The 23,421-nt window shown below is 41.4% G+C and overlaps 1 protein-coding gene across 5 annotated transcripts in view; it reads right to left on the bottom strand.

Annotated features, from left to right (window-relative positions):
- Window positions 1–23,421, bottom strand: part of DIS3L2 (DIS3 like 3'-5' exoribonuclease 2) — a 282,840-nt gene that overhangs the window by 121,878 nt on the left and 137,541 nt on the right. For all 5 annotated transcript variants that reach the window (XM_054700163.1, XM_037524233.2, XM_054700164.1 and 2 more), the window contains one exon: window positions 18,416–18,589. In XM_054700163.1, the coding sequence (XP_054556138.1) occupies window positions 18,416–18,589 (174 nt within the window). The remainder of the gene's footprint in view (window positions 1–18,415; window positions 18,590–23,421) is intronic.

Genomic DNA, 23,421 nt, shown 5'->3' with positions numbered 1-23,421 from the left:
CCTTTTAAGCCCAGTCTTAGGACAGGTGAATCCCATCTATATATGCCCACACTCCATTCCAGGTGCCCGCCATCAGGCATGGACTCAGGACCGCAGGGATCCATCATCCATCCTAATGGCTGGACACCACCTGACACTTCTTTACCTCACCCTACAGTCACACTCTCTCACCCTGCCGCTCCCAGCTCTGCAGTCCGCTCTGGCTCCCAGTGTCCTGTTCACATAACGCGAGCTCCCCGGGGCCAAAGGGGAGCACTTGGCACAGTGCAGTGACTGCTACCCCCGGCTTGTCCTGCTGTGCCATGTTGGGGGGCATGGCTCCCCCTGACTTGGAAGCCGTCACCAACTTTGCTCTTCTGTCTGTCCTTGATCTCGCTCCATCCTGGATTTCAGGCTCACTGGGTCTCACCTCACATCTTGATGGCTTCAACCGCTAGTTCTCTGTGCCTCCACGGCCGTCTGCAGCCTTCAGTTCTTCCTGAGGAGGCCAGTTTTGCTCCGTCCCCCGGATATCTCCTTTTGCTATCAGAAGCACATAATACCCAATTTTTCATCCCTTTCCCAGCCAAGCATTGTGTCCTCACCCTCTAACTCATGATCTCAGAGTTTCCTGATTTTCACCTTGGTGTAAGTTCGCTGACAGTTCGAGGGCCACACAGGCGTATCCCCTCAAGGGAACTTTACCCAGAGGATGTCAGTAACAGCATTAGCTGCTTCTTCTTTAAAAAAAAAAAAAAAAAAAAAAGCAATTAAGATAAAAGCTTATGGAAATCCTATTCTTCCTTCAAGGCCAATTTAAAGATTACCTGGCTTTCAAGTTCCTTCATAGAAAAATGACTTTCTCATCTGTGTTTATCTAATGCCCCTGTCTCTTGAATTTCAACCTCTTATTTTGGGGTAATTGTAAATTAATGTACAGACGGTGAGAAATAATAGAGGTGCTCTCTTGCCTTTACTCAATCTCCAAAGGTAAAATTACAGTATGCAAAACCAGGATGCTGGCATGGAGGCAATTCACCTGTCTTAGATTTCCCGCTCTTACTTGTCCTCAGGAAGTTCTATACAATTCTGTCACATGGACGCATCACCTCATGGACGCATCACCTCAACCACAATACTGAACACTACCATCATCTCAAGGATCCTCAGGTAGGCTCTAATCATAATCATACCCACTCCCACCGCCTCCTTCAATCCCTGATAACTACAAATCCATTGCTAACATGTGTCTTGTCTAAAATGCTGTATAAACAGAATCATGGAGCCAGAGCTTTTTAGACTGACTTTTTCTTACTTAGTGTAATTTTCTTGAGATTCATACAAGTATCAACTGTGTGAACATTCAAGGCTTTTCGTTGCTGAATAGCATTCCATGACATGGATATACCACAGTCTATTTAACCATTCACCTGGTGAAGGGTAGCTGGGTTGCTTTTGGTTTGGGACTATTATAAATAATGCCACCATAATAATTTGTGATGAGGTTTAAATTCTCATTTCTCAGGGATAAATGCCCAGGAATGCAACTCCCAAGGTCCATGGTGGATGTGTTTAATTTTTTAAAGAAACTGTCAGCGTGTTTCCAGAGTCACTGTGTCATTTTATGTTTCCACCAACCGTGTGGGAAGGAATGATCTGCTTTCTCCATATCATCAGCATTTGGTGTGGACTGGAACTTCCCACCAACTTTGTTTTTTCCTTTAATTTTATTTTAGCCATTCTGATAGATAGGCACTAATATTTCATTGCCCATTTTCCAATTGGATTGCTTGTTGGGTTTTAAGGGTTCTTCGTATATTGCAGATAGTAGTCCTTTGTTGTGATTTACAAATATTTTCTCCCTGTTTAGCTTGTCTTGTCACCTTCTTGGGTCTTTCACAGGCAAAAATATTTTAAATTTTAATGAGATCCAGTTTACCAGTCTTCCCTTATATAGACTGTGTTTTCTGTTGTCTAAGAACTTTTTACAGTCTTACATCACATAAAGATTTTGTGCTCTTTTCTATAATTCTTAATAGTTTTACAATTTATATTTAAGTCCATGATCCATTTTGAGTTAATTTTTGTATAAGGCAGGAGGTGTAGGTTAATTTATTTGCCAATGTATGACCAGCTCCTCCAGCACCACTTGTTGAAAGGGCTATCCTTCTTTGATTGAATTGCTTTTGCTCCTCTCTCAAATATTATTTGGGTATATTTGCGTGGACAGAATTCTGGGTTTTCTGTTTTGTTTCATTAATCTACGTGTCTAATCCTGGCAGGCTTTTGTAATGTTCTTTATCAAGCTGAGGACATGCCTCTCTTTTCCTAGTTTGCTGAGAGCTTCTAATATGAGTGGATATTGGAATTTCTCCAGGTGCCTTTTTTGTAATAACTGATAGAATTATATGATTTTTAAGTTTTTTATTCCATTGATATGGTAGAATACGTGCACTGATTTTTTTTAAAGATTTATTTATTTATTTATTTGTTTATTCAAGCACTGAGTATAGTCAAAAGCGCGGGAGAGTGAGAGAATTCACCAGAGCCAGAGCGAGGAGCAGAGCAGGCAGAAGGATGGAAGTACACTGCTGAGGGGAGCAGCGGGTGGCAAGAGAGGTCTGCGTGCCATGTGGGACCCTCCTCTGGTGGCCAGGGAGCAGCCGGGGATCAAACCAGGGATCGAACCGGGGATCGAACCTGCGCCGCAGAGGCTGCGGGCAGCTTCGCAATTCAGCGCTCAACTGCTGTGCCACCGGGGAGGCCCATACGAGCACTGATTTTTATAATAACTTTATTGAGACAAAAGTCACCCTTTTAATGTGTACAAGTGGGGGGATTTTGGTACATGCAAAGAGTTGTGGAGTCATCTCTATTACCTAATTGTATGCAATTTTCATCACCCAACTAAGAAACTCTATGCCCATTTGTCTCTCCATGTTTCACCTTGGCCGTTGCCCCTAGCAACCATGATCTGACTTTCTTATCATATATGTGGTCTTTTATATCTGGCTTCTTTGACCTAGAATGTTTTCAAGGTTTTTCTGTGTTGTAGCATGTATCAAGACTTCATTCTTTTTTATAGTCAAATAATATTCTAATACATAGATATACCACATATATTCTGATGTATAGGTATACAACACAATGTTCACCCTATTATCATATTACACATGTGGTTTATTTCCCTTTTTTGGCCATTAAAGATAATGCGGCTATGAATATCTGTGTACAAGTTTTTGTGTGGATGTATTTGCTTTTAATTCTCTAGGAGTAGAATCGCTAGATCATACATTCTATGTCTAATCTTTAAAGGAATTATCAAACTTTGTTCAAAGTATCTGCAGTTTTACATTCTTACCAGCAGTATAGATGGTTTCAATTTCACCGCATCCTCAATACTTGTTATGGATAGTTTTCATTATACCCATTCTAGTGGGTGTGCAGGGTTATCCCACTGTGCTCTGCATTTTCGTAACTTGTGACAATGAACATTTTTTCAAGTGCTTATTGTCTATTTGTATATCTTCAAATTCTTTGTCCATTTTTCAATGGGCTGTCTTCTATTGTTAAGTTGTAAGGGTACTTTATCTATACTGGATGTGTTTCTTGTTAGAGACGCAATTTGCATTTTTTTCCCTATTTTCTTAAATTGGTTTTTCCTTTTTTTTTTTTTTAAAGATTTATTTATTTATTTGTTTGTTTGTTTGTTTGTTTATACAAGCACTGGGTACAGTCAGAAGCACAGAAGGGCGAGAGAATTCACCAGAGCCAGAGCGGGGAACAGAACAGGCAGACCGACGAAATACACTGCTGAGGGGAGCAGCGGGCGGCAGGAAAGGTCTGACATGCCATGTGGGATGCTCGCCCGGCGGCCGGGGATGGAACAGGCGCTGCAGAGGCTGCAGACAACTTCGCAGCCCAGCGCACAACCGCTGCACCACCAAGGGAGGCCCTGGTTTTTCCTTTCTTAATGAGTTTCTTTGAAGCACAAAAGTTTTTAATTTTGATAGACCCAATTTATCTACTTTTTTCTGTGGCCATTTGTCTTTGCCTAATCAAAGGTCACAAAGATTTGCTCTTTGCAATTTTTTTTCCCTAAGAGATTTATATATTCTTTCATTCAGTCTGTGATGCATTTTAAACTAATTTTTGTAATGGTATATTGATTGACTTATGAATGTTGAATACGTTTTGCACACCTGGAATAAATAATACTATGTCATGGTTTGTAATTATTTTTATACATTACTGGATTCAATTTGCTAATATTTTGTTGAGTACTTTTACAGTTGAGTTCATGAGGGATATTTTTATACACTCTTGGTCTAATTTTGATTTCATAAAATTAGTTGGTAAGTGTTCCCTCCACTTCTATTTTTTGGAAATGACTGTAAATTTAGCATTCATTCTTCTTTAAAGGTTCTTGAAAATTTTCCAGTAAAAACACTTACACCTGGAGAATTGACTTTAGGAAATTTTAAATGACAAATTCACTATTTTTAATAGTTACAGGACTATCTAGATTGTCTATTTCAACTTGATTGAATTTTGATAGTTTATAGTCTTTGATAAAATTTGCCCATTTTTGTTAAGTAGCTTAATTTATGAACTTTTAATTTTCCCTTGTAATTCTTTTAATAGTTGCAGTATGTGTAGTGATGTTCTATTTCATTCCTAATGTGATTTGTCAGTCTTGCTAAAGGTTTGTCAGTTTTATTGATTTTTTTAACAAAGAACAAGCAATTGTTTCCTTGCGCTACTATTTTCCTGTTTTTAATTTTATTGATTTCTGCTCTTCATTATTTCCTTCCTTCTGCTTTCTCTGTGCTTACTTTGCTCTTTTTTTCCTAGATTTTTGAGGTAAGAACTTAGATCACTAATTTAAGATCATTCTTTTTTTTCAAGCAAGCATTTAAAGCTGTAAGTTTTCCTCTCAGCATTGCTTTAGTCACATCTCATATATTTTAATATGCTGTGTTTTCATTTTCACTCAGTTCTAAGTATTTTTAAAAATTTCCTTTGAGGGCCTCCCTGGTGGTGCAAGGTGTTAAGACGCAACCTATGAAGCTACCTGCAGCCACTGCAGCACAAGTTCAAGCCCCAGCCAGGGAGCCCAGCAGACCTCTACTGACTCGCCCACTGCTCCCCTCAGCAGTGCATTTCAGTCAATCTGCCTGTTCTGTTCCCCACTCTGTCTCTGGTGAATCCTCTCACCCCCCCACACCTCTGGCCTGTACCCCAGTTCTTGTATGCATAAATGAAATCTTTAAAAAAAATTTCCTTGAGACCTCCCTTTTGACAAATGAACTATTTAAAAGTGTGTTTAATATCCAAAAGCCTAGAGATTTTCCTGTTGTCCTTCTGCTATGGTCTAGTTTGTTTCTATATGGTTTAAGAATATATTCTGTATTTTTTGCCATTTCTTTTACATTTGTTAAGGTTTGTTATATGACTCAAATTACTGTCTATCTTGGTGAATAGTCTATTTTATCAAAAATAATGTATATCCTGCTGCTGTTGGGTAAAGTTTCTTTCTCTTTCTCTCTCTCTCTCACATACACACACACCTGAATCAGATTCTATCGGTTAATAGAGTTGTTCAGATCTTCTGTATCAAAGCTGATAGTCTAAAGAAGATGCTGAAGTGCACAAGTATAATTATGGATCTATTTCTTTCAGCCCTATCAGTTTTGCTGCATGTAATTTGAAGCTCTGTGGTTCAATTCATACACATGTGGTGTGATTCATACACATTTAAGATCATTATACCTTCTTGGTAAAACATCCTTTTACCATAGAATGTCACGCTTTATCTCTAGTAAATCTCCTTTGCCCTGAAAGTCTACTTTATCTGATAATAATAGAGCCACTCTTGCTTTTTTAAAAATATCTGCATGGAAATTTTTTTCAACCCTTTGCTTTAAACCTATGACATTGTATTTGAAATGTCATTGTGTTTGAAACAAGTTTGTTGTAAATATCTAATTACTGGATCATACTTTTTTTAATCCATCCTGCCAATCTTTACCTTTTAGTCAGTATATTCAAGTCATCTACATTAAGTGATATTTCCTTTCTTTCTCATTACCATTTTCTTTTCTTACTTTCTTCTAGGTTAAATGCACATTTTGTGGATTCCATCTTGTTTCATAAAGTTTTCAATATGCCACTTTTTATATTTTTCTTAGTGGTTGCTCCAGATACTACAATACCCATAAGTTATCCTGTCTACTGGTATCAATGTTTCACCACTTTGAGTGAGGTATAGAAATATTAATTCAGTTAGGTCCCGTACCTTTCACTTTCCAAGTATAATTTTCTTAAATATTTTTTCAATATATATACTGCCAATGTAAAAAGTATATATCTATATGATGATAAAGACATCTTTTGATATACATAACAAACCCCTTTCAACCGCATTTGAGTTTATGTTAATGAGATGACTTTTGAAAAGCATCTAAGAATGGGGGCTGGTTACCAGGGGAACCAACCAGGTGAAGCAAAACTTTCATCTCCATGCTCCAGGGAAGGGCTGGAGAGTAAGTTCAAGCTTCAGTGGTCAATGATTGTAATGAAGCCTCCATAAAAATCCAAAAGGACAAGGTTCAGAGGGTGTCCAGGCCACTGTACTATGAGGTGCTAGGCATGGCCAGAGAGGGCACAGAAGCTCCACACCCTCTACCCCTACACCTTACCCCATGCATCTCTTTCGTCTGGGGATTCCTGAGTTAGATCCTTTTATAACAAACTGCGAGTATAGTAAGTAAACTATTTTTCTGAGTTCTGTGAACTGATCTAACAAATAAATCAAACCCAAGGAAAGGGTCTGGGAACCTCTAATCTATAGGTGGTTGGCCAACAGCACAGGTAATAACCCCAACTTACAAATGACATCTGACATGAGGGAGGTGGCAGTTTTGTTGGACTGAGCCTATAAAACATGGAACCTGAGGCCCTCTTCAGGTTAATGGTGTCAGACTTGAATTAAACTATAGGACACTTAGCTGATGTTAATGTATGGAAAACCCACACATCTGATATCAGAAGTGGAGGAGTGTTGCAGTGGAGTGTTGCGATTACAAGAATCACAGGAGCAGTGTGCTTTTCTTTACCGGGGTTTGCTCAGTTTATTGAATCTGGAGGCTTATGTCTTAGGCCAACTGTGGGAAGTTATCCACTATTATAATGGATATTTTCCAATCCTATTTACTCTCTCTTCTCATTCTGGGGTTCCAATGACACATAGCAACAACAATTAGCTTTATGGTATTATCTCATAAAGCCCTATAGTTCAAACAAAGTAAATTTTGTTGATCTGTCATCAAGTTCACTAATTTTATCCTGCCATCTCACATCAACTAGTGAACTAGTCTAGTTTTTTGTTTGTTTGTTTGTTTTTTTCCATTTTGGTGAATTTTTCACTTTAATATTTTCCATTTGGTGCTTTTAAAAAAATTTCTAGGGCCTCCCTGGTGGTGCAGCGGTTGAGCGCTGGGTTGCGAAGCTGCCTGCAGCCTCTGCGGCGCCAGTTCGATCCCCGGCTGCTCCCCGGTCACAGGAGGAGGGTCCCACATGGCGCGCAGACCTCTCCTGCCGCCCGCTGCTCCCCTCAGCAGTGTGTTTCGGTCCTTCTGCCTGCTCTGCTCCCCGCTCTAGCTCTGGTGAATTCTCTCACCCTCCAGCGCTTCTGACTGTACCCAGTGCATGTGTAAACAAAACAAACAAATAAATAAATAAATAAATAAAAACATGCCTCTTTAAAAAAAAAAAAAAAAAAAATTTCTATTTCCTTGCTGAGATTTTCTTTTTTATTTGTTTCGAGAGAATCTATAATCACTTATTAAAGCATTTTTAAAGGACTATTTTATTTTAAAGTCCTTGTTGGATAATTATAACATCTGATTCATCTTGGTCTTGATGTCAACTATCTTTCCTCATTCAATTTTTAATTTTTCTGGTTCTTTGTATGATAAGTGGTTTTCAATTTCTATCCTAGGCTTTTGTCTATTATGAGATTCTGGACCCTATTTACTTTTTTTAGTGGGCAGTCCTGTGCTGATATGCAGAGAAAGGGCCAGGTGGGTGTGCATGTTCCACTGTGTCCCACTGTGACCAACTAACAAAAGTGAAGCCGACTCACTACACATGGTAGGTGGAAGTTCAGCTCTCCCTTCATTTTCCTGGTGAAAGGACATCAATTTGCACTGCCTCATTGCCTCTAAGTGTGGGTGTAAGCTTAGGTTTCAGCTGAACCATAATGCCACCCAAAAGGGGAATGGTTAAGGCCTGCTACATACTGCTTTATCGACTATACTTTGGAGTCAGAAGCCCCACTCCCTATTAACACTAGGGGAAGGGAGTGAGCGTTAGCTATCTTGTCGCCCACCACTTTGGTAGGAGGTAGAGGTTCGGCTTGTACTGGGTTTCACTGACTCACTAAGTCAGTCTCTTTGCTGCTAGGTAGGCATGGAGGCTCCTCTCACCACTGAAAACTGCTGGCACTACCCTCACGGGGCACTTTTACAGCCTACTTTCACTGTCTGGGGCTGGAAGGTCAACTCCACAGTCCTGCCAATAATACCGAACACTATCAGAATATGATCTGACTTTACCGGAGAGGGAGGAGGGTCAGCTCCTCGCTCATCCCCACTGCATTATCCCAACAAGGAAAATGGGGCCTGCCTGCTTGCACTGAGAAAGGGAAGGAAGAACCATTTCTTGCTTGGTTGCACTAACACTAACCCGGCAGGGGAAGTAGAGCAGTACAAACTGCTTCTGCTGTGCAGGGGACGGAAGATTAGCTCCCTACTCAGATCTACTGACACCAACCAAGGCGGGAATCAGAGCATCACCTGCAGGCGGCAGGCAGGATGGAAGATTAAGTCACTGCATAGCTCCACGGCTCCCACCAGATGGCAAGAATTGGAGCACTACTATTTGATGGCATGGTACAGGAAGAGGATATATTAAAATCCACCTCTTTTCTCTTTTTCTATTTTTTTTGGGGGGGGGAGGTTGGAGGCAGAAATTGATGAGCTAATCCTCAAATTAATATGGAAATGTAAGGGGCCCAGAATAGTCAGAAATTTGGAAGGGGGTAACAAAGTTGGAAGACTCACTCTTTTCAATTTCAAAATTTACTACAAAGCTACAGTGATCTAAACAGTGTGTTACTGGCATACAGACAGACACATGGCTTGATGGAATAGAATTAAAAGTTCAGAAGTAAACATATATACATGCCAATTATACTTTATATATATATATATATATATATAATCAATTAATTTTCAACAAGAATGCCAAAATGGGTAAACAATCATCTTATTCGACATAAGTTCTTCCTATGGTGCTGAGACAACTGTATATCCACATGGAAAATAATAACACCATATACAAAATTTAACTAAAAATGGGTGATAAACATAAATGAAAGAGCTTAAATGTAAAATACCTAGAAGAAAACAAGTATAAATCTTTGTATGCTTAGATTAACCAATGGTTTCTTAGCTATGACACCGAAAGAAAAAGTAGTCAAAGAAAATTTTGATTAAAAATAAGACTTTATCGAATCTAGAGACCTTTCTGTTTCAAAAAAACAGTATCAAGAAAGTGAAAAGACAACACACAAATGGGAGAAAATATTTGCAAATCATAGATCTGACAAATAACTTGTATTTAGAATATATAAACTACTCTTAACAATACAAAGACAATTCGACTTTAAAATAGGCAAAGGATTTTTTCACATTTCTTGCTTTTTTAATTGTTGTTTGCCAATTATTTTTATTATTTTTTAAAAGGGTAAAGTATTCAAATAGGCATTTCTACAAAGAAGACATATAAATGGTCACAAGCACACAAAAATATGTTCAACATCTGAAGCCATAAGTTACTACTTCACACCCATAAAAACCGGTATAATTAAAAATACAGATAATAAGGGCCTCCCTGGTGGCGCAGGTGGTTAAGACGCAACCTGTGAAGCTGTCCATAGCCACTGCAGCACGAGTTCGATCCCCTGGCTGGCCAGGGAGCAACCCACATGGCGCAGCAGACCTCTCCTGATGTGCCCGCTGCTCCCCTCGGCAGTGTACTTCGGTCAATCTGCCTATTTCGTTCCCCACTCTGTAACTGGTGAATCCTCTCACCACCACCCCACACCTCTGGCCTATACCCCTATATAGATAATAAGTATTGTGAGAATATGGTATAATTGGGACCCTCAAACATCACTGGTGGGAATATAAAATAGTGCTGTCACTATTTTACTTTTAAAAGGTGAAACAGAGTATTTGATAGTAACTCAAGGGTTAAACACGGACTGACTATATAGGCAGGCAATTCCAATTCTAGGTATATGCATAAAAGAACTGTTATCTTCATGCAAAACATTGCACACAAATATTCACAGCAGCATTATTCATAACAGTCAAAAAGTGGAAACCATCCAAATGTCCATCAATGAGTAGGTAAATAAAATGTGGTTTATCTGTACAATGGAATACTATGCAGCCATAAAGAGGAAGTAGTGATATATGCTACAACATGGATGAACCCTAAAAACAATATGCCAAGTAAATGAAGCCAGACACAAAGGCCACTGGTTATATTAATCTATTTATATGAAATGTCCAGAATAGGGAAATTCATAGAAAACATAGATTAGCTGTTGCTAGGAGCTGAGGGCAGGGAAGGGAGGAGTAGAAGAATAGGAAATGATTGCTAATAAGTATGGGATTTTTGGGGGTGATATTCTGGAATTGGTGGAGGATGTATAATTTTGAGAATATCCAAGCAACTGCCAATTACACTTTAAAAAGGTGAATTTGGAGGTATCTGAATGTCTCAATACAAAAAGCAGAGAAGAGACTCACTATTTAGCTACCCCTAGGCCCAAATAGTTTGCTTCAAATCCTAGGCCACATATACATTTTTTTTTCATATCACCAGAGTATAATTTCTAAACAGATTTTATTTGGAATACAGTTATATTTTCCTTGCATTCATATTTCTACAATGCTAGAAAATTATCTCTGATATAAATTCAAATATTGCCCTTCTGCCTATAGGCATTTTCCACATGTTCAAAAAACAATGCACTGATTGGGCCTCCCTGGTGGCACAAGGGGTTAAGCACCGCACTATGAAGCAATCCACAGCCTCTGCAGCACGAGTTTGATCCCTGGCCAGCCAGGGAGAAACCCACATGGCGCAGCAGACCTCTCCTGTCTCGCCCACTGCTCCCCTCAGCAGTGTATTTCAGTCACTCTGCCTGTTCTGCTCCCCACTCTGTCTTTGGTGAATCCCCCCGCATCTCTAGCCTGTGCCCCAGCTCTTATATGCATAAATAAATAAATCTTTAAAAAAAATGCACTGATCATGGAATAGTTGTCTTCTCTAAGAGCAGTGCTCTGATTGAGCAACATAAATTAAGAATACAATAACAATTAAGAATTACAATTAAGAATATCCAGTTGCAGATCTACCTTAGGGCCAAATAATCTTTGCTACTTGCAATTTCATGAACAGTGATTGGGATTTACACGAAGCCAGTAGCTTCAAATGACAATGACAACATCCCATTCACCGGGGAACAATTTAATCTTGCTTCCCTCCAGGTAAGGAAAGAAGGGACCCCCTTGGCAATGGAAGCACCGGGATTTATAGCAGCACCTGCACAGTCATCCTTCCGCGCTGCTTACCGTGAGGCACAGTTAATATTCATCTGTCAGACAAATGGGGAGTCACCATGGAATACCATTTTCCTTTTCTTTTTCCATGGGATACCATTTTCTTTCAAGCCTAAGAAGGACATGGATCTGAGTAACTCAGAAAGGATATTTCTAACAGAGCTGCGCACCGTGAAGAGCTGGTATGTTTTGACACATTCAGTTTAGCAATTTCAAAGTGTATTCTAAGGCACATGGTTCCATGAGATGATCCATGAGAAAATGTTCTAGGAAACATATTAACCCAGTGTCTTCCAAAAATATTTGGCCATGGAAATCTTTTTCTCCATCATACCTACTGAAATCCCAAGAACCAGTGACCTTCTAGCACCTTTTGGAGAATCCTAACCTGGTTGAATAAGATGACATTGCTCTCCCTAAGTTTACCTGATTGGCTCAAGGTCACCCAGCCAGCCCCTGGGGGCGCTCCTACCCCCTTGAGGGCTCCTCTCTGCTGCCACAGTCCTTCACCAGAGGAACCTCTGCTAAATGGCAATTTAATCATATTGGACTTCCTGATAAACAGCAAGATCATTAGTCATTTAATGTTAGTTATGTTTGAAAGCTTTCCCACAAAAGGGTTGACCCGAAAGAGGTTAGTATTATACGTCTCTCCTTTCAAGTTGCTATTTCAAGGTTGGTTTTACCTGGAGTGAAAGGAAATTTCTGTCTATTTGGAACAGTCCCATCTTGAAGATATTTCAATTTTTCTTACCACAACACCCTTTCTGTGCTTAGTATTTTTAGCTCATTGTTTTCTATTTTGGCAGCAGAGAAGCAGCAGTTTGTAATTTTACCTCCAGCTTCATATTTCTTCTTAAAAGTGAATACAATGTCCTGTTTATAATAATAAAATCACTAGTTGGCAGAACGACATTAAATGGAAAAAAAAGAGAAAGCAATTGGAAAATTTAGAGCAAGCAATTTTAAGTGCCAAGTTTCACATTTGTAATGGTCCGGTGGAGGTCACTGGGCTTCCTTTTTATTGGGGGAGTAGTAAAGAAATAGATATCCACAAGTTCTCCTGTGAAAAAACTATAGAAACCACCTCCACTGTGCCGAAGCTCATAGTCTGCCTGAAAAGTGATGTGATCCAAACTTCCACAGCCTTACTTACTATAGGAAAAATATAAAAATCAGTTTAGCGTGGTATTTTCCCCCTTCGATATTTAGGTTTTCATTTTCCACTTTAATTGAGCTTTTAAGCTTTGGTTTCCTATTCCAGTTTAGCAACAAAGGAAACAAAACAATATAAACGAAATTAGAAATAATTGGAGCCAGTCTCAGAAATAACCTTGGGGTTTCTCCGGCATCCAGTGCAACCCCCTTTTAGCAATTTCCTGGGATACGTTCTCTTCCTGACCCCAAAGGCTTGCAGGATCAGTGCCGCTTTTTTTTTTTTTTAACCTCAAATGCCCTGCTAAAGAGAGCTGCAGGTCTAGGCCGATGCGGCAGGGGTTCTCCAGAGACTAGAGCCGAAGGTCCAGAAAAATGATGCTCCCGATCAAAAGGGCCAGATTGCCCCTAGGAGCTCACACCAGCCTTACTTCTTGAAAATTGCTAACCAACCATTTTTCTTTTCAAAATAAACACTATTTCTCTCAACTTCAGTTTGCAAAATATTACCCCAATTCCACTGGACTACAAAACTGGAATTTTACTGACATAATTGGATTATGAGGTTTAAAGATTGATGGAACTTTTCTGTTCCAAATATAATTGTTCAAATACCAAACCTAAACGGGTATGTAGAAGTCCTTGCATGGCTGGAGTCAAAGCAACCCCCAGGGATCCATGGCACGGTGACCCAGCAGAGAGGGCCGAGAGCCTAGGGCCTGGGAGTCTCAGGGGGCCATGTTGCCTTTTCTGCAGCCACGGCCCATCACCAAAATGAAGGTGGCTTCATCACCCTAGTTCCCTCTAGGTCTGTTCCTTTCTCAGATCTCAGTTCAAGTACCAATGGCCCTGGCAGTTTGTTTTCATGGGCACTATGGCGCTTGCCACTCTCTGCTGCAATTTATCTTCATGCAAAACTGTCTCCCTGAGGAGCAGTAAAATCCTGAAGAACAGGGCTGGCCCTTACTCATCTTTGCATTTCTACTAGCTAACTTCTCCATACTTTATACAAACACATGTACTGCACACACACACACACACACACACACACAGAGACAATATATGTAAATAAATAAATAGGAGAGACGGCAGGGGAAGGGAAACAAGGCACAGGAGGTTTGATGTAGGAATTTAGAGAATATGTATTAATTTGCTCGACAGTTTTTGGTCTGTGCTGGAACTCATTCCTAGTTCTTTTGACAGTCCTAAGAAAACTAACATTGATAAGAACTCTTTGACGGCACTGCGCCTCTGAACAGAAGAAACCACAGGGTCCAGACGCATCACAACCCTACCCTGGGCTACTGCTGAACACATCTGACTCCCTCTCTCCATCCGTAAGAACGAAGTTCCCAACCACGTCTGTTCACTGTTGAACTCCCACTGCCCTTGGATGGTGTTCAATAAATATTTGTTGGTTGAAAAACTGAATAAATCTATCACAAGAGCAGTCAAGGAGAAAGAAAAAGTAGTCAGACCCAAACACTTCATACCACTGACTTCTATTTTTATACAAACATAAAGATAAGAAATTAACTGTGACAATATAAATTCATGAATTAATAACCCTGGCCCCCTCCCGAGGGGTGTGGGTCACTTGGCAAAGTGTGGCGGACAGAAGAAGGGTTGGCACTCTGGAATACCAAGGTGATGGTGCGTGCTCTTGTTGGTGCTCATGTTTTCAGCCAATTGCAATCCACGGGTATTCATTTTTAGGATTTGTAGTTTTAGTTAAACTAATTCTTATAAAATAGGCAAGTGGCTAAAAAAGATTATTGCAAAGATCAACAAACTAAAGATAACCCTAAACTAATAATACCAACACTATGAACACCAGGGAAAGGGCATGTTGACATTTCCTCTGCTCCTAATATGAATTCATCAGCAGCCCACACGATAATTTCAAAACAATAGCTGTCAATTATAGGCTACCTAGGAGAAACTTAGGGAAAAAAAACACTTAGTTACCTTTAAGGTAAAGGTGACATTTTAACAATGAGAAAAAGTTACTGCTATTTGAGAACAAAATAACACAAGTTTTGAAGATAAAAATTTAAAAAATGGATGTTCTGAAATGTTTCCATTGTTATACAATTTGGAGACCTAGAATGATCTAAAGTGCATAAGCTATAAGACTGTCATATCTGCACCTTACATTTTCCAGGAAGCATTCTAACCGGTTGTTAAAAGATGCCAAATGAAAAAAACCCAACAATCAAAAATCTAAAAATACAGCACTTTCAAGTAACCCGTAAGAACTGACATTATGAAAGATGGAAATCTATTAGCTGGATTTCAAAATGAATCTGAATATAATCAGCAAGTAACACTGAAAAGTGAGCGTTAAGATTTAATAAAAGCTCAGCTCACTTCCTCCCAAGATCTGAGATGTCTCTTCCAGTTATAACCATTAAAACCAAAACCAGTATTCGGGCCTCCCTGGTGGCGCAGGCGGTTGAGCACAGTGTTGTGAAGCTGTCCGCAGCCTCTGCAATGTGAGTTCTATCCCAGCCAGCAGCGGAGATACCCACATGGCACAGCAGACCTCTCCTGTCTGGCCCGCTGCTCCCCTCAGCAGTGTATTTCAGTCAGTCTGCCTGTTCTGTTCCCCACTCTGTCTCTGATGAATCCTCTCACTCTCCTGCATATCTGGCCTGTACCCTAGTTCTTATATGCATGAATAAATAAATCTTCAAAAAAAAATTACTTAAAAAAAAAACCCCAAAACCAGTATCCAAATATACAGAATTTACAATCAAACCTGTGAGTTTCCATATCACAAGTTGTTCAAGTAAAATTTTATTTATTTTTTTAAAGATTTATTTATTTGTGCATACAAGAGCTGGGGCACAGGCCAGAGATGGGTGGGATGGGCAGTGAGAGGATTCTGTTCCCCACCAGAGACAAAAGTGGGGAGCAGAACAGGTAGACTGACTGAAATACACTGCTGAGGGAAGCAGCAGGTGAGACGGGAGAGGTCTGCTTCACCATGTGGGTTGCTCCCTGGAGGGCTGGGAATAAAACTCATGCTGCAAAGGCTTCAGATTGCTTCATAGTGTGGTGCTTAACCCTTTGCGCCACTAGGGAGGCCCTATTCAAGTAAAATTTTTAAAAATAACAGTGTTCATTTTCACCAAAAGTAAATTACAATATATTTGATATCTTTTCAAATAAAATAAAATTATTTTAAATGTTATTTCATTCTCATCTTTGAATTTTTATGTCTGTTTATGATGTAGATACTACATCAATAAAGTAGTAAAGATACTTGTAATTTTAAAATAAAAGCACATATGTTATTGGGAATGCATGTTCAATGCAGTTTAGAGATTGCTACTTCAGGCATCAGGAAGTAGTTGAGAGATTTTAAACCAAAGGAGTAAATAAATCAGATTTGAATTTCAGAAACCTAATTGTAGAGATAACAGTCAGGGAGAGAGTGTTTGGAGGGTCAAGTGGGTTTCAGAGCACTAATTGCTGAGAGAACTCCTTAGTTCCCGTGTCTCCGGATCCTTCCCCAGGACACAAGGTATATTTTAACAGATGCCTCCTGCAGAGCAAGGCCTCCTGTTCTATGGCCTAAAAGAGGCACCGTGGAGCCACAAGCAGGATCACCCCTGGGAGCTACCCTACTGCTTACCACTGGGCAAGGAGTCAGGGCAGGACAGACTGAGCACCTCTCTTTTCTGATGTTCCCATTTATACATTTTAAATATGATGAAAGTTATTTTCAAAAATAATTTGAAGAATACAGCAATTTATGAAATGGAAAATAAAACACTGCCTCCCTACCACCTGCTATTCCACTAAGACCACACATGGCAATCACTGTTGACAGTTTGGTGTATTTCCTTCTAGATCTTTCTCTATACATAGATACTTTACACACACCACATACTTGTATAAGTGTGTGGTGTGTGTATGCATTTATATAATTTTTATATTATTTTACTTTGTAAAAAATAGGCCTACGTTCATATTGCTCTGAGCTTGCTTCTGTCGTCACAATGTGACGGCCATCCTGGGACAGGCCACATGGTTGAGTCCCTTTTTGCAGTTACAGAGAATGAGATCACATTGCGAGGCATTGCTTAGGTTACTCAGCATTCCTTCACTGATGGACATCAGCAACATCACCTTGACAATGAAGGAGCAAAGAACATTCTTAAACCTATATCCTGGCACACTTCAAGTAGGGCGGATTTCTGGAAGTTGAGTGAAAGAGGTACATTTAAAATGTTGGTTAAGTATTGTGGGATGGCTATATTCATTTAAACTTCACACAATAAAGTTCAATTATTCATTCTGTCCTCTTCTCATGAAATTTTTGTAGATTCCTAGATTTAGGAAAAGATCTTAGAAAGCAAGTCCATCAACTTGCGTATGAGAAAACATTTCAGAGACATAAGGTATGGGCCTAAGACCTCCAAGCCTCTGACAAGACAACTCAGCAGCAGCAGGAGCTGCGTTAAGGGTGGTAACTGCTAAAAGCCAGGACAGCAACGTGGATGAAATGACTTAAGATCCAGTGTGTGTTCCTTCAGAGCTACTAACAAGCGGCAGAGGGGACTGTCAAGTCCTTTTCCTGGCTACTTTTGGCAAAGGAAGGGAAAAAGGTATGCAGTTCCTAAAAGACACAATTACAAGAGGGAGCAGAGAAGGAGGGCCCTCAGCTAGGTGGGGTGACGGGCACCAGAGCGGGAGGTATCATAAGTTCAGCTGAACGCTGCAAGCAAGTGTGGTGGAAAAGACTGACATGGGATGACCTTAGCAAAAAACCTTCCACAGCCTCGGTGGCTTGTATGAAAAGTTTCTTGGTTCTAAATATCTCCATGTGGCATCCAAAATGAATGCCAGTACTGAAACCAAATTCTGAAGAGAAATATCAGAAAAGAACTAACATCCCACAATGAAGAAACATCTTCAAAGAAGATGTTGTTATAAAAATACCACAAAAGTACTTTCCAGCAAATTCCAGACCTAAAAGTAAAGCTTTAAAATGAAGCTCCAAGCACAGAGGTCTTGAATCCTCTGCTCTGTGCCTGAAGAGGCCCATTTAAAGGGAGGTACTTCTAACCAGATAAGTCTTTATTCCATCAAACCCACGGGGCTTAGCAATGAGAAAAGAAAGTGGTAACTGAACCATTTATGCTTACAGTGGTCGAGAACAGGGGTCAGCAAACTTCCCTATAAAAGGCTAGGGAGCAAATACCTCAGGCTTTGGAGGCCATATGGTCTCTGTTGTAAGTACTCAACTGCACTGGTGTAGCATAAAAATAATCAGCCATAGAGAATATATATTTAAATAAGCATAGCTGAAATTATGAATGCTGAAGTCTGAATTTCATATAGTTCTTATAAAGGATAATTCTTGTTTTGATTTTTTTCCCAACCATTTAAAAACAAACAGGCAGTGGGTTGGATGTAGCCAGGCGGTCATAATTTGAGGGTCTCTGGTAGAGTTTTCAATTCCCAGCTGAACTGAACTTAAACATTCATGGAAAGATGGAAAGAAATGTCTAAGCCCAACTGCTAGGAAAGTGAAGGCAGAAGGCAGAAAGGTGGATTTGCAAGATATTTACCTTAAATCTCTTCTTTTGTTGAGTTCCACTGGCGGAATCGTCCAGGGCAGGACTTTGGGGAGACAGTCTAGGACTTCTGAAGGGAAGTCGGCAAAGTCTACGCCGTACTCCGTCAGTATGCCTTCCGTCTCGGGCTCGATTTCACCAGCCTGCCCAAGACTCTTAGCCAGCTGCCTGTGGATAGGACAGAGAAGGGCCAGGTTGGTGAGTAAATGGAGCGTAAAAGTGAAGGTGCTAGGAAAGTCTCCAAAACCTCCTGCCCCTCCCCCCCAGGAATATCATCACTGGTGAACAGGGGGCCAAGCAGGAGACACCAATACTCCTGCTCCTCAAAATCCGTGACTGCAGTGTAAATCTCCCCTTCTTCCGAGATCAGAGGCCTTTTCTTAGGACCGCTCGATTGTTTTTTTTGACAAGTCGAGATTGATGTTTCTAAAAACCTTTCACAAATTCTTGTTCCAGCAAACACACCCTTAGAGACAAATCCGATCAACCCAGTTTGCTGTTAAATCCTTCATTCAGAGAGCCAATACCTAAGTCTTACTCAGGGATTTGATCTAATATTGATTTCTTAATTCTACTAGCTTTTACCAGATTTTAAAATACTTTATCAGAACACAAAAATAATACACATTGAATATAGAATAGCTAGACAATTCAGAAATGCACCAAGAATGGTGCTATGACTCTGCCTTTGTGCAGGGTGTTGGGGAGACCAAAAATGGCCACCTCCTTGTTGTACAGGCCTGCTCCTCCACCAGTGTGAGCCAAGAATCTATGCTCAGTTTTTCCTTCAAGGAGTTTCAGGGTCTCCCCTGGGGCCACTGAATTGAAGCTTGTGTCCTATGTAAGGAGGGGCCTGGCTGCCAGGCTTGCTCAGTGCACAGTGGTAGAGGACGACTAGGAACATGGTTGCCTGACGGGCACACTTGGCACCAGTTCACACCTCCAGCCTCGCTCCCAGGACATAGCAGTGGTGGCAGCAAGGCCGGCACATTTCTCATAGCAACCACGGGACCAGCCCACAGTCCACACACCTGCCCTCCGGCATAGGCTTGAGGCGCCTGGAGGCAGGCCTAAGGACTTCAGGTTCCTGGGGGGCTCTTCACAACAATGTGGGCTGAGACCAGTGGCTTCTCCTTAAACTTAGGTGTTGATATCAAAAATATGAGGGAAAAATGACAGAAAACTAGCTAGAAGATCCCCAAATACTTGGAAACTAAATAACCTGTGAGCTAAAGAAATAAAAGGAGGAAATAATTTAAAGTGAATGAAACACTTGTATTAATATTTGTGAGAGGCAACTAAAGCAGTGCTCTGAAGGAAATTTACAGCATTAAATGCTCATATTAGAGGGCCTCCCTGGTGGTGCAGGCAGTTAAGTGCAGCACTGTGAAACTGTCCGCAGCCTCTGCAGCGTGCGGTCAATCTCAGCTGGCCGGAGAGATACCCACATGGTGCGGCAGACCTCACCTGCTGCTCCCCTCAGCAGTGTATTTCAGTCAGTCTGCCTGTTCTGCTCCCCACTCTGTCTCTGGTGAAGCCTCTCACCCTCCCGCACATCTGGCCTGTACCCTGGTTCTTGTATGCATGAATAAATCAATCTTTTAAAAAAATTTTTTTAAATGCTCATATTAGAAAAAAAGAAATGTGTCATACCAATGTGATCTTTCTATTTAAAAAATTAAAAGTCAAAACAAACAACAACAAAAAAAGAAGCAGCAAATTAGATCCCACGTAAGCTGAAGGAATGAAATAAAGAATCAATAATCCGTGGGTAGAAAATGAAGAAACAATAAAGAAAGTCACTGAAACCAAAAGCTGATTCCTTGAAAAGAAATACATTGTTTCTAATCAAATTAATCAAGAACAATGCAGGAATTGTGAATATCAGGACTGAGAGGAGGGATTGTTATGGATCCTACCAGCAGTAAAAGGGTAACACAAGAATCAGGAGTGACTTTAAGTCAATAAATTCAACATTCTGGTAAAAGAGATCAACTCCTAAGAAGACACAAGTTGCCTGAGATTATTCAAGCAGAAGCAATACGGGAATATTCCTATATCTACTACAGAAATTGGAAGCACCCTGTAAACTCCTTCCCCAAAGAAAACCCAGCTCTGAAGGTGTCACTGGTGAACGTAAACCAGGCCTTTAAAAAAGAATCAATGCTATCCCAGAGTCCTTGAGAACCTGCGACACTGTCCAGCTAGTTTCATGAAGCAAAGAAGGCTTGTGATCAGTGTTCATGAACACAGAATTAACATTCATAATAAATATTGGCAAACAGAATTCAGCAATATATAAAAAGGATAATACATCTGAACCAAGTGACTCAAGATTTGCCCAACATTCAAAAAAATCAATCAATATGATTCACCGTATTAGCAAACCATTAAAAAGTATATACAATTATCTCAATAGATCCAGATAGACATTTAAAATCAACATCCATTCATGAAACAAGAGGGGGAAAAAAAACTCAGCAAATAAATAAAGGACAGGGCAATAATACTCAACTGATAAACCACCTCAATGAAAATCTGAGCGCTGATACCACATTCATGGCAAAAAACTAAATGCTTTCATGAGATCGGGAAACAAGGTGTTCACACTCAGCTACAATGTTAAACAGGGTACTGGGGGGCCTAGTTGGTGTCACAAAACAAGAGAAGGTGTACAAATTAGGAAGAAAGAACCCCAGTGCGTGTCTGAGGCACCGAGGACTACGATTCCTACCGCAGAAGTGACCAGTCTTGTGCAGAATGCCTGGCCTTCCTGTACAGACCTCTCACATGTCATGAAACCAGGAGCCAGCAAGCTGGGTATAACTTAGACTCTGCCTCAACCCAGGACTTTGAACATGAAGTGAATGCACAAATGAATGTCACTGAAGTGAATGGCATGGGCTAAAGGTTGAGCCTTGTGGATGGGGACCTGGAGGCCGGGGGACCAGGACACCTGGGGAAGAGCCTGTGGGTGAAACGGGCCTACTGAAATGAGCCCAGGGGCTGAAGACTTGTGTTCCATGAAATGCTCAGCAAAAGACTTCCACTTTGGAGGCAGGATGATCTGCCCTGAAAATGCCAGCCAACCTCCTTCAGCAGCCTCTGCAGTGCTGCTCAGTGGGCGAAAGACTAAAGTAGGTGGGAGCAGAAATCGCGCTCCACAGCTTGAGCCTCCCTCACTGATGATGCGCTGGGGCCACCTGTGCAGGAGCCAGTGTGCCAGGAGCAGCAGCACCAACCTGAGCCTGTGACACAGAAACACACCGGAGGGTGCACCCACGAGGTGACACTTGACTGAGCCCCCTGAGCGCACCTGTGGCGGACAGAGAGGGCAGTAATGTCTCTCCTAAATTTAAGGAAACACTAATTTGGGGTTGGGTTTGCTACCTTGGTTTGTGCTACTCACCTCACTTGTATAAACACCACAGTGCAGAGATTTAACCAAATGCTTCTTAAGGTATGACATTTTCTCACACATCGCTTGAGTGGTGGCAAGGATTTCACCTCAAGAAGCTGCAGAGCTCAGTGAATTCACTGACCAGGATGGTGTCAGTGCATATGGATCCTAATTGGGAGGCCACGCCTTGTGAGGCTGGGGTGCTGTCTTCCGGGATACAGCTCTGCTTGGTATCCAAGAGCCTGGCACATGGTCTGGGAACCAAGGGGGGCAAGGAAGGAGGTGGACCTTTCAAGGTCATACTGAACACCCCTCACGAGAATGCTCACCTCTACGGTGAGAGGCTTTTGCACCTGGTCCTTTCGTGACTTTAGCTGTGATCCCTCCAAACTGGGCACTGAGACCCCAAGAACCCTGACTGACTGGAAATCATGAAGGAGATGAGGGGGCTGAACTGGAGTCTGGACTCCTACTGGAGTCTGTCCCTACCAGGGAACTTCTCCACTGACACTGGAAGGGGACAGGGTTCCCAGCACCTCAGTGTGAATGAGGACGCATGGAACCCAGAGGCCATGCTGGTTGGGAGAAAACAGGGCAGTCTCTATGCCAGAGAAAGTTCCAAAATCAAGGAGTCTGGAGAACCACGCCACCATCTTGCCACCTGCCTCGCAGCTGCTCCTGGGGTCTGAGCAGCCAGGTCTGCTGCAGTCCAAGAGCCGAGGCCCTTGCCCAGGAAAAGGGTGGGTTCCAGGGAAAAGACAAGGCCTGGCTTCCCATCGATCCATGTCTTGCAGCGAGGGAGGGGTGGGAATGAGCGGAGCGGGGGAGGCAGACTCAGGGGAGCCGGGGGTGGCACATGGGTAGATTACTGGTGGGAGGGTCGCACCCAAAGGGAACAATATCAATAGAAAGAGGGCCCCACGATGTAAGAAGTAAAAAAAAAAAAGGAACCCTGACTGACATAAGATGTAAAACAAACCACCCACTCGGTTCCTGATAAAACACACTTGGAATTTAAGCCAGCTGAGAGATGATTTGAAAGCAAGGATTCAAGAGTGGCAAGTAAAACTATAAGGAGGCTAATCAAATATTGTGATATGAAATTGCCAATATTTGACCATTTTTTACCTATAAAACACAATTTCGAGGTATTAAAAATCACATATAATTATTAACCATACATGTAACCAGACAGCATACATACTTTCTGGGAGAATCATCAACAATGAGGTATAATACAAACAGGTTATCAGAGAACGACACGAACATAAAAAGAAACAGATTCTTCTAAGTGGCAGGAGTAACCCAGTGAGGCAAATGTAAAACACAGCGGCCGTCCTACAAGCCCGCAGTAGTCAGAAATGATGACCGTATGCCTGAAGAGGAAATGGGCCTTGAAAACTTGAACAAAAGGGGCCTCCCCGGTGGCGCAGCAGTTGAGCGCTGGGTTGCGAAGCTGCCCACGGCCTCTGCGGCGCCAGTTCGATCCCCGGCTGCTCCCCGGCTGCTCCCCGGCTGCTCCCCGGCTGCTCCCCGGCTGCTCCCCGGCTGCTCCCCGGCCACCAGAGGAGGATCCCACACGGTGCGCAGACCTCTCCTG

Source organism: Talpa occidentalis, unplaced genomic scaffold, assembly GCF_014898055.3.
Source record: "Talpa occidentalis isolate TD23 unplaced genomic scaffold, MPIMG_talOcc4v2.1 talOcc4.3, whole genome shotgun sequence".
Lineage (NCBI taxonomy): Eukaryota > Metazoa > Chordata > Mammalia > Eulipotyphla > Talpidae > Talpa > Talpa occidentalis.
Note: the sequence above shows the minus strand (reverse complement) of the source record. Positions and strands in the feature narration are given on the sequence as shown.